We start from the raw sequence: 12,545 nt of genomic DNA on the forward strand, positions 1-12,545 counted from the left end.
CGACATTCAGGGAGTGCGTGTCGAAGTGTGGTGATTCGAGAGATCCCGAAGAAGAATCGGAGCAAGAGAATTAAGTGGCAAAACCGCGAAAGAGAGGAGTACCAGGTGAACTGAGGGAACTCTCGACAAAGCAAGAAGTCGTGGAAATATAAAAAATAGCAAGTTACGAATAAACTTTCAACAAACCAAGGAGTCGTGAAGGTGTGGATTGAACTGGACGAGTGACAAACCGGAATAACAGACGGAGCGCCAATTACACTCAGTAGAGATTGATTCAACTGCCTTCGAAATTCGATGCCAATAAATGTTTCGAATATTTTCCATTTCGAAATCAATAATACAGATCATCATTACATTACGTTGATATTGTGTAGTTCGTTGAAAAGTTTATCTGGAGACACGCGTGATTTTCTGTTTCTAAATTACATAAGAACTGAGTTTTAATTCGATGACATAGTAAAGCAGGAAAGTCTGAAACTCTTGTATCTAACGTGTTGTACGTGTCGGGGACGATTCGACCCCCGGTGAGCTTTGGTAGCGCTCTGAAGATAGCAGACACGTCGGGCCGAAGTTTCGCGAGTTTAAAGAGTACGGCCGGTGGTCGGCGTACGAAGGCTTCAAGATTGCTCGAAAACCGTCGCGCGAGGTGCGCAGGAGTGGCAGAGCTGCGGAAATAGGGGCTGCCGGCGTGATGCAGCGGGTGGGCGCAGCCGGGGGGCCCGGGCCCATCGGCTTTCAGGGCCCTCCGAGATCGCTGAAAATTTCACCGGTCAATATACAGGACGAGCCGGCCGATCCCACGCAGAGTGAGTACTTGAGCTGTTCTTTTCTCTACTTTTCACGCAGAGAAATATCATTATGCGAAGAAATATATCCCTCTTATTATGAAATTTACAAGCGAAACTTGTAAATTCGTTAAATTTAAACCTGTAGACCTGACGTGGGTCTATTGAACTGATGCAATTATATCCTTTCGGAGCTGACAGTTTGGATTGAATACCTTCTGCAGTGATTGTTTGAATAACAAAGTTGAGTAAAAATGATCACGTTCAGCAGAAAAAGCAGCTTTGCAAATGTGCAAGTTTTAATATGATTCTTGTTGAATTTCTTCACTGATCTAATTGTATAAAGATATTAAAGAATCTCACAATAATTGCAAAACCGCTTTTTCTGCTGAACGTAATCATTCAATTTTCTCCATGAAGCAAAATTAAGAATACATTATTATATAATTGAATCTACTATTAGTTCTGAAATCTTGTATTGTTGTAGCAAGCGCCATTTTACAAAAATGTCAAACAATTCAATTTTCTTTATGTTACATTTGAATTATTTTTATTAAAAGAAAGAATACATTTAGTATTCATTCTTTTTTATATGAATTACATCATGTTGATTTCTTCAAATTAAATAATGCCTTTTAATCAACATACATGTATTATTTTAGATTAATATCGGATCAATCAATTTACATCGATTTTTTTATTCCAATTTTTGTTATTTCTTATTGTATGTATAATTGATCAGTCTGACTTCCGAGAGGCTTATATGATACTAAAATATATAAAGGAGCTTCGCGACGCGTAGAAACAAATTGCCATTTTATGTTCCTCATAAAGTAAGCTTAATAAAATCTGTACGAAGCAAGATAGACACCACTAGATGTGCACAATAATACACGTTCTAAGTATAAAAATAATGAAATGAGACACGCCGGTCAGATAGGATATTTTCCATTCCTTCGATCTCATCGATCTTTATTCGTGAAACTCGCATACATGTGCAACGAATCGTTTTAATTTTCGTTCAGAAAGTGAATAAATCTCGTCGTGACTGATTCGATTAATTCTACATTGCAAATAATCTTGTTCGATTGAAACCGTTTTTTTTAACGATAATGGTAATTTTTTTCTATCAATTAACTACAATTTGCACAGTTTGCTACATCGTCGCTGTTTAAACGTTTAAAAAACTCGATCGCTTGAAAATTAGCTTAACGTATCACTTCGTTGCGCGCATGTCGTAATTAGATGGCCAAATAATCCTCTCGTATTCATTATTTATCTACGTTAGCGTAAATCAGAGAACAAATGTATTAAATACGAATAATAGATATCCGATATGTATATAATTATTTATACAGTTAAAAATTATTATTTAAAAATATTTTTAAAATATATACTTTTAATATCTTCAAACATTTAATCTTGTTATTTATATATTCTATTTTCAAAAAAATTTATTATTATTTTCTTGATGTTTGTGGTTCTCAAAAGTATGCAATCTTAATAATAAAACGCAACAATTTTATGACTTACCTTCTGTTAAAGGATAATATAGATATTTCTTAGATTTGAAATCGCAGAGAGGATTCAACGATAAATACGAACAACGACGAATACACGTCCCGAATGATTAGATTGAGTATCTCGTGTTTAACGCAAACTGCACGCACAAACTATGCTAAACTATGCTAAACTAACACCATAGCCAAATTATTACACACATGTTGAATATTTTGGTAAGTGTGTAAGAATGCGAAACGACCTCCTTTCACGATGTGACGTCATTACATTTCTGTTGGCATTGAAGTTACCGAGAAGTCGCGTGTCTAGTCATCGCAGGTGAATAAAATCTTTTTGTCGCGTGATAAGACGGTAGTTAAAGTCCGCGTGATTTATGAGTGACGACTTCTCGCATTGCGAATCATAAAAAGATTGCGCTCTCAGCATACGCCAAAAAAAAAAGAAGAAAGAAGGAAAAAAATCACTGATCCACGGATACTTTTTGAGCAATTTATATTATACTTAATGAAGTGCACTTGGTAAATAAATCTTGGGACATTACCAAAGACGCATATCGCCTTCGTATTTTCCGACGTAATATTGACCATAAATCAAGGATGATGGTCACAAGCAGAACAGGCAAGAGAAGCATAACGGCCGTGAAACCTGTTAATGTGCTTGTAGAAATGCGCGATCGATCAATCGTTAATTATCTTGCCGCTTAAAAGCGATCATAGAAATGCCAAAACATGTCTAAGAGAACTTTGATATAATTTCCATCATTATACGTTATCGACGCTGTTCATCATGTCGAAATACTCTTCGTTAATGTGGCCAAAAATCTTCATCAACATGCTGTATGCTAATGTTACGTCGCATGCATAATGATAATGTTAATCCAAGATGCAAATTACCGCAGCAAGTCGCGGCACCCATTCAGCAATGAACACGAAATTCTTTATCATTTAACATATTTCTTTGTTACATTATCGGAAAAGCTTCTTCTAAATATCCGATGACAAACGTCGTAATTTTAAATTTCAAAATAATAGAATTAAAAACAATTATTGTCAAATTCTGGCATTCAGAGGAAAGTCATCACATTACAACGATTACATTCAAGTTATACTTTTTGTATTCAAACTTCATTATTATATCATTTATTGAGAGAAAAGTATTTAGTATTCGTGATTTTAATTACATGGAAAAGTAATAATGGTTAAGGACTCCATTTTTGTAGTTATTATTGTTGTAAGAGTCATATATAATAACAATTATATTCATAATTCTGTATAAAAATAATATACGGTTGTCCCCAAAAGCGACCATAAAATTATAGCCGTTTAACATTACAGCAGTAATAACTGTAAAACTGAAGCTCCTAACTATAATTATCTTACCATGTAGTTGTAGTCACAAATACCAAACACTTTAATTTCTCTCTGTAAGATAGCATTTCCTCAAGCGTGCAAACATTATATACGTTAAATAGAATTCAAGTTCGTAGTAATAATCAACTATATAATTTTATCAAATATCAATACCGAACAAATATAAGTTATTAAATTTAATAACTATAACAACTTATTAATTTGATATTTAACTTATATTTGCTCGATAATGACTTTTGATTAAATTATAGTTCATGATTATATACGTTGTTTCCAGCATCTCGTGCTATATTTAGAAATTAAACTAATATAAGAATGATAAAAAATTACAAAAAAAAGGAATTGCAAATAAAAAGAAATGAATGAAGATATGTAACATCAATAAATATATGGAAGAGATAGAAAAAAAGAAGAAAGCAAAATTTTTATTTCGCCAATAAATCAATGATTTCGATCTTGGATATAAAATTTATAATACTTACCACTAAATTCGGAATGGGAATATGTTTGATATTATGTTATATAACCCGGGGAACTTACCGTTGTACGATATAAAGTGAATGATGCCGCTCACGCAGGAGTCGGCGAGCCTTTTCCATGTGCAACCGTGTGCTCGTGTGCTCATTTATTATTAACGCGAGTTATCGCATTTTCATAATCGGATACATGGAATATTCAACGGCGCGAAACGATTCGCCGATGATTTTCTGTAATTAAATGTTACAGTATTGCGTTTAACACGTGTTTTTCGCGCGCGCGCGCGCGAGCGTGCGATCCGACGAAGTCGCAATTATCGCGGGAGCAACATTAATATCAGCTGTATTTATCACTTATAATTATTGCGGCGCTATATTATTCGCGAGAAAGAATGGTGGAGTGCATGCACGATCGCACGAGCGCGTCAATGATACGATCGCGGTCTTTAATTTATGCTCGCGATTAATTCGATAATGTGTTCAATGAGACGGATGAATAATTAAGTCGATGACCGCGATGTAGGCACCGTCGAGAACAAAGAATAATTAAATTAACGGAATTGTGAGATCGTAGTAATGCGAGCTCGCAGTGTAATCTCGATACGAGACCAATGTTCGATGCAACATGAAAAATCGATGTGAAAAGAGATCTGTGTTATTTCATCTCGATGCCTTTTTCAATGAATAGACATAGTTGGTTAATCACTTGATGCTTGAAAAAACTTCGGCAAACAAAAGTCTCTGGCTAAGTTTAATGGATATTTCAACTCGTCTCAATGAATTTTTGCAACACAGTAATGAATAAGTTAGGTAATTAGATTTTGATATTGTGTGAAGATTATTCAACTTTATACTCTAAATGTGAGTTTAATTATTGGTTAACAAGGTGATTATAAATGAAATTTCAAAATTTTAGTAATTAATCGAAGAAATACAGTCACTGTAACTGAAACTTTCGTGAATTTGCTAGATTCTGTTGGAAGATTTAAATTTTTTGTTTCGAAGATCTAAGTTTTTTACTAACAAACTCAAAAATATTTTAAAAAAAGATTTAAATTTGTGAGTTAGTATACAATTTCGTAAATTTTAAGAATTTTTCCACTTGATTATACATAATACATTCTTCAATTTAGTTACACAATCGAAAGTAGATTCAGCCAGTTTTATAATTCGAGATTAGACCAATGAAAATATAAATCAATTAAAACAAATAATCCTATTTTCGGGCAAAGCGGATCTTAATGCTTAATAATACTAATATACAAATTTTTGCAAATACAATTGAAAAAAAAATGTATTTATGAAAATTTGTATATTAATATTATATTAAGCACTAAGATCCGCTTAGATCGAAAATAGGATTACTTCTCTTAATCAGCCAATTTTTCTACAAGTATTCCATTTCCAACATTTTGATAATCGCTTCCGATAATCAAAACGCGTAAGAGAGTAATTACATCAAAGTCTTTTTCGAAGAACGAAAAATATTTTCTACTTCATGCGAATAATTTACTGTCACAAACAATTTACTTTCTAAACATAAATGAACAAACAAATGTTTTTTCTTGTAAACGTCATGCCATATAATAAATGTAATAAATAAAGTAGATAATATATAATGAACATAATAAAACATCGAGAAAACCGAGAAAAATTTACTCGTATTACTTACCGCGGTGACGGTTGAGAATGCAAAAACTCGTCGATCTTCCACCTCCTTCCCTGCCAAGTCCTGCGGCGAGATACAGTTTGCGTCGGTTTTAATTAACGACTCATACATTTGCATGATTAGATTCTGAAACAGAGTTACGCGGTATCAATATTCTGTATATGGAAAACTGCGACATTAACGCTGAGATTCTTGAGCTCGCTGACGCACACAATTCTGTCCCGCGACGTTTATTTAAATATTTAAAAATATCCTTCTTTATGTCTTTCTTTTTTTTTTCATTGTCTAAACGCGCACTTACATTTGCTTACAGCCGATTTATAATTTCATGTAAGTCGCAAAAGCAACTATACGTAATTAGAGTAAACAAGTGACGCAACAACGTTCTACAATTTTGTTTATCTGATTATTTTTCTTTTGATGAGGCATACAATCGGAAAACAATGAATCTATCTAATTCTAATCAGATCACAGATATCTATATGAAAAATATCTGAGATAGGATATTTGGAAGATGTAAATTTTTTGTTTCGAAGATTTAAATTTTTTAACAAACTCAAAAATATTTTTAAAAAAGATTTAAATTTGTGAGTTAGTATAAAACAATTTCGTAAATTTTAAGAATTTTTAAGATGAATATTAATGTATTATAAAAAATTTATGTATCATAAAAAAAAGGATGGGATTTAATAAACTTAACATATTCGCAACTGAAAACGTAGTACTGTCTTTTTGCGGATTAAATTTTGTAACGTAGAAACTACATCTTTTATTTATGACAGGTGGCAATGAATTTACTTGCATGTTAATTTACACTTATTTCATAAGTTTTTTTTTTAAGATTCATATAAGATGAATATAATTAATTCAAAATCAAAAATTCTGCTATATTAATATTGTATAAAATAAAAGCACGTTACTTTATTTATTTTCTCTTTTAAAAAGAAATAAATATTCCATAATTTTAATTTATATATTTTAAATTATAGTTTTATTTAACTACATATCAAAATATCATTTAAGGTAACTCTTTTCTTAGATTCATCTTTGTAATTCAATAAATATTTTTTAGTTTTTTTATTTTACGTCATCTTCGCTCTCATGCATAAATTATTTTAAAATTAAAATTAAATTTCATACTGAATTATGAGTTATAGTTTTCATTTTTTCTGCTAAAAAATTTTCATAAAAATTTGTTGATATCTTCGTTAATAACTAAATACCTTCAAGGTACATTTCCTCATATAAAAATCGTGTGCGGTATTAGTGTATAATACAATCGTGAATATGTTAATAATCTTTTAAAATTCAAAAACCACTTTTGTACAATGTTTCTCAAAATGACGACTGCCCACGACAACTTTAGTGTTTGTCGGACGGAAAATCAGTTTGCCGCTGTTATCAACTGCGAAATAAAGATCAGATTTTCAACTAGTATCCCGCTAATCCCGATTGTTTGCCTCGCGAATGCTCAATATCAACGAACGATTTATTTCATACGCGTGAGAGGAGAGACGCGTGCGCGTTAAGAAGCGGGGAATCGGCTTCGGTGGAAATCATCAGCCGATTAGAGTGCAGATGTTCTCATACGGAGATTACGAGCCGTTTCCACCCTCTGCCGCGGTGCCATCGTACGGGGTTAGGCTCGGCAGGGGCGGCGGAAAGTGGATATAACGTCATAGGGTAGGCTTGATTGAATTATCATGAGTGTTTGCGGAACGGCGGCCTGCAATTGAATTAGATGCGGGGCCTTTTCTATTGAAGCGCGTAGACATATATCAGTGTCTAGACGCGAATTTCTGCGTCTTCCCCCTTCTCCTCCCTCTCTTCTCTCTATCTTTCTTTCTCTCCTTCTCTCTCTGTTGGGGACAAAAATTACTTATATTTTCTTATCAATCCTCTTTCCATTGACATGTTGGAAACAACGAAACCAATCCGAATGTATTTATAGAATAAAATATAAAATAATAAGTAGGTACATGAAAACTGTTCATGATTAACTTGAAGGACATATTTGGATAAAGCATACCCAATCTAATTTGATTGCTTATAACTTTCATAAAAATGAACATATAAACCAAGCGAACGCATACCTTTATTAACAAAATATAAAGTTATAAGCAACGGAAAAAGCTTTGGAAAAATATTGGAAAAACGAAGTGTATTCTTGTATTCTATATCCAAAGCGGCGCAAAAATGTTTATATTTATATATAAAACTGTTGTGTTAAATATTTATTTATTGCACTTTTATTTAATATAAATTTATTTAAATATTTAATATAAATATTTAAATCTACAGCAGGTTTAAAGAGAGGAATCAGAAATCGGCAGGAAGGCAATCGTACGGAATTATATCTGATTTGTTATCGATGAAAACCGAAATCGACAATGATGTCCTGATGATGCCGCGATTCTCGAAGAAGTTATCCGGACGTTCCAAGCTTTGGACGGAAGGAACGCAATCATTCGGTACACAGAGTTATCGATGATCGGAGGGATTCTTTGCGAAGCGTGTACAACGAAAAATCAGTGTATCCCATGGATCAAAGACATGCCGCTCAGTGAGAAAAAAGCGTCGCAGGCGTACCGAACAAGACGTCTGATAACATTTCGCGGCTTATCGCGCAGTCGATTGATTAACGGTCGATCAACACGATAAGGATCTCGACATCGGTATTTGTCGTCGCGTGACGCATCTCGAAACCACGTAATTTTGAAGAGTTCTAACCTCAATGCTAAAATAGTACAAATAATGACGATCTAAAGACCATGATGATAATCGCGAAATGAAATAGCGGAAACGAATAGAGATAAAAAAAAAGGTTCCAATATTGATGATAAGGGTCAAGTTATGCTAGTGGCACGTACTGACAAGGAGAAAAATTTCTGATTGAAAATAAAAGAACCAGAAAATTTTGATCATATCAATTCTCTCAGCTAAAATTATATAATAGTGAAAAAAATTCCTAAATCTAATATTTTCTTGAATAGTACTAAGTAAACATTTTCTTATTGCAAATAAATATTTATTAAATATATATTATTTATTTTCTTTTTTTGAATAAATATTTGAATAAATATTTGCAGTAAAGAAATGTTCGCTTAATATTGTTCAAGAAAATATTATTATAATATTGTACTTAAATTTAGAAATTTTTTTTCAATGTAATAACAGATTCAATTAGAAAATTTTGATTGGATTCAATTAGACTCTTTTTTCCAATGCGGCATATATAAAAAAAAACGGTTTTGCAAAAATATTTTTAAAAATTAGTTTTAAAAATTTTAAAAATTAGTAGATATAGATCTGAAAATAATTTTGTCTGGACCATTAAAATAATCATGTAGGACGCTCAAACTGGTTGTTAGAACGTTAAAACTTTTTGCGGCATTGTTATCAACGCTTAAGTGTTTTGCATAATTATTTTTACGGTCCAAGGAAATTATCTAGCTAAATTTTTAGGTGCTTCAGCAAAAAACCGTTCTTTTTGTGTAAAAAAAACTTAAATAAAACGTAAATAGTAAACAACTTGGCCAATCAAGGAAAGCAAAAATATAAAACAGTAGCAAACAAAAAAAATGTTGATTTGCTTTATACTACTTACTTATTTTTTCTATGTGCCACTATAATTTTATCGCGTTGAAAAAGTTCTAAGTTGATAAAAAACCGATCTGAAATGAATCACGTTGTCGCTATTTGTATCGTAAGGACACGAACATCGATAATATGTAGGGTCTGATCGTTTATATATAGAAGATTCAATATCGGTTTACAGGAAGTAATATGCCACGCGATTGCCACGCAAAAATATGTTCGCGTGCTATGGTTTATGGTCACGGCTGTTTACGGGCCATTTGGTCGTTGTTCTAGCTACGAAAAAGTCCAGAAGGCCCGGACCGGATCAGATCGGCTTGGACCGATGTTCGAGTCGGGCTGTAGTCGGCGCCCGGCGCCAGACCCTCCAAGTCTCCGGTCTCCGATTTACAACATCGTAGTATCGGACGTGGGGTCCTGTGCTTCCCGTTAGACCCCTCTAACGAGAAGGACCACTGCCGCTGTGGTTCGAGAAGGCTTATCGCGCTCGGGTCGCTTATAAAGAAGTGTAATCGTCGCTCGGACGCGGTACGGTATGTCCGATTTATCGTCGTTCTTAATCTCGCCCGGACGATTTTTCCTCTCGGAGAAATCGCAACAGGCTTTGCTACGGGTGGTCATCCGAGTATATTTTATGGTCACACACCTCGATACGTGCACTTGTCGCGCGATGAACATATAACATGCAAGTTTCTCGGACAGCGAGGAACGCAGACAGGCATCGTCTGTCTGTTTACCTAAGCCTGCGAGGCACGCGTCCGTTTCATCAGTTTTTAGCGAGGCAAAAATTTGTACGGTAGGACGGCCATAAAGTGCCGGTGATGTTTGACGAAAGGATTCCTTGAAGAATTTTTCGTTGCTTGTAAAAGGTCTTTATATATTTTGCACCTTCGCGAGGGAAAACTATCATTGGGATAATAATTATTCTGTTATCATCTTTAGACCGCTAAATATTATTTTTCGTTATAATATATATTTTTATGACAAGACGTTTGTTTATTAAAACGATCGTGTGTAATTCATAAAAAGAATTTAATTAATTAAGTTTCTTTGCAAAAACTAGAAGAGATTATATTTTCTCATGTTTTTTTCTCGCTAGTTCATATTTACATGTATAAATTTTACACAGATGAAAATATTTAATTCTTTCCTTGTGTTTCTCGATAAATCGATAAAAGAGAAATCAGATATTTTTATTAAATTATTTAACAAAACACAATAGAGACTTTTCTTACACAGAGCTTTAGAAGTTAAATGAGAAGAAAAATTCGACGAGAAAGTGCGATACAAAAACTAGTCTTCACTGAGATCATATTCATTGTTTGTGTAGAACAGAATCTGCTCGAAAAGAACAGCTTCGTTGAAATATAAAAAAATTAGACCAGATACAAATATGAAAATAACATGTTGCATCGTCAAAATAATTACATAGAACACTCAAGCAAGATGATAATGTTATGTTTTGACTTTCAGCAACTAGTTTCCAATATAATCTAAATTATCTAAATTATATTATCTAAATATTATCTGAATTATCTAATTATGTTTATTTTTTAATCTGTATCTATCTAGCTAAATTTTTAGATACTTCAGTAAAATCGTTATTTTCGTATAGCATTAATTAACATCGAGGACGAACAAGGGAAACTCCATCGAGATTAAATTCGAAATTCTAAAAGATGGAAATGCCTGCATGGATAGATCTTTCGGTTATTATCCGCATTATCACCGCTTTGCAGATGGTGTACAGCACGTGCGATTCAAGCGTGAGGAAAATTTATGAAGATAAATCATTGCATTGTCTCGTGCGATTCCTATGCCATATCGGATGCAGGGTGGATCACCGGAACAACAGGAGAGGGATGAGATGCGACCGACTCGGAGTCGCACGAATTAGAACCTGCTCGGCGGCGACGTCGGGGCGCCGGGTGGACGCGCAGGAATGCTGGCCGGACTGATAAAAGCCACGGCCAACACCTACATAAATTTCAACGGGGGATATCTGAGGATTGGCCTTTTCGTTCATTTAAACGTACGCCCTAAATTTAGTGTCGACTGCGCGGTATCCGCGTATCGGCGCCGAGGATGTTGCGTTTGGTCCAACGCGCTTGTCATCTCCAGCCGGACGTCGCCAGCGAGGTCTCGCGTTGAATTCTAGACGATTAGGACGGTCGTTATTCTGGTAACTCAGGCAGATCTCTTTCTCGAGGCTTCGTGTGAAGCATGTATTTTGCGGGCCTTACACCTTTCCCAATTTATTCACGAACTTCATTCGTCGACTAACTAGTTTCTTGATTGTCTTGGGATGCGTTCCATTTTGTGTTCACAACATGCGAGTATTATCTCTATTTGTCCTTGTTTAACATTTGATAAACAATAAGGACGAAATGATTCCAAGCGTGAGCATCAAGTGAAACGTATGTTAACCTTGACAAAAGATTGGCGGCAATAAACTTTTTACACAACAGTCGATGAGATTTAAATCGTATTTTTGTATCCGAACATCCGATATCGAATTATCCAATAATATCTTCTTATTATTTTTATAGACTATGCGTCCATCACGAAGAGACAGGTGCGGGTTGCCCATATTTACTCGATCAGACATTGCGAAACGATTTCTGCATTTCTGCCGACGTGATACCGCTCGCAAATTTGCATGTTACTTCTCCCGTACTTTCTTCTTCCTTTTTCTCGCCGCTAAATACAGTCGAGTGTACGCACTTACGCGAGTGCGTGCATGCGTGTCCGTGCGTACATTCACCGGCTTGTACGCGCGTATCTTGGGCGGCCAGCTGCACGAAAAGCAGATCGAGAAGCGCAAGAGGAGGCTGCTCCGAGTGAGCTTGTAAGGTGCATTCCCTGATTCCGCTACGAACTGGCCGGTAAAAAAAGGGAAATAATTAGCGGAGGTGTTAATGAAATACCAAACGAACGCCGTGGGACACCGGGTCGGCGCCTCTGAACTGCCAACCAGACATCCTCGACACAAACCCCGGCGCCGCTTCCCCCCTTCTTTCCTTCGTAGTAGCAAGCTACTCTAAGATATCTCCTTGTTCCTCTTCTCTCTTTCTCTCTCTCTCTCTCTCTCTCTCTCTCTCTCTCTCTCTCTCTCTCTCTCTCTCTC

At 34.9% G+C, this 12,545-nt stretch overlaps 1 protein-coding gene across 2 annotated transcripts in view; it reads left to right on the top strand.

The window, feature by feature from the left end:
* Positions 1–581: 581 nt before the first annotated feature.
* The window catches only part of LOC108695104 (insulin gene enhancer protein ISL-1), a 37,491-nt gene continuing 25,527 nt past the window's right edge, over positions 582–12,545 (top strand). For both annotated transcript variants that reach the window (XM_018204862.1, XM_018204863.1), the window contains exon 1: positions 582–806. In XM_018204862.1, the coding sequence (XP_018060351.1) occupies positions 692–806 (115 nt within the window). In that variant the 5' untranslated portion in view covers positions 582–691. The remainder of the gene's footprint in view (positions 807–12,545) is intronic.

Source organism: Atta colombica, unplaced genomic scaffold, assembly GCF_001594045.1.
Source record: "Atta colombica isolate Treedump-2 unplaced genomic scaffold, Acol1.0 scaffold126, whole genome shotgun sequence".
Lineage (NCBI taxonomy): Eukaryota > Metazoa > Arthropoda > Insecta > Hymenoptera > Formicidae > Atta > Atta colombica.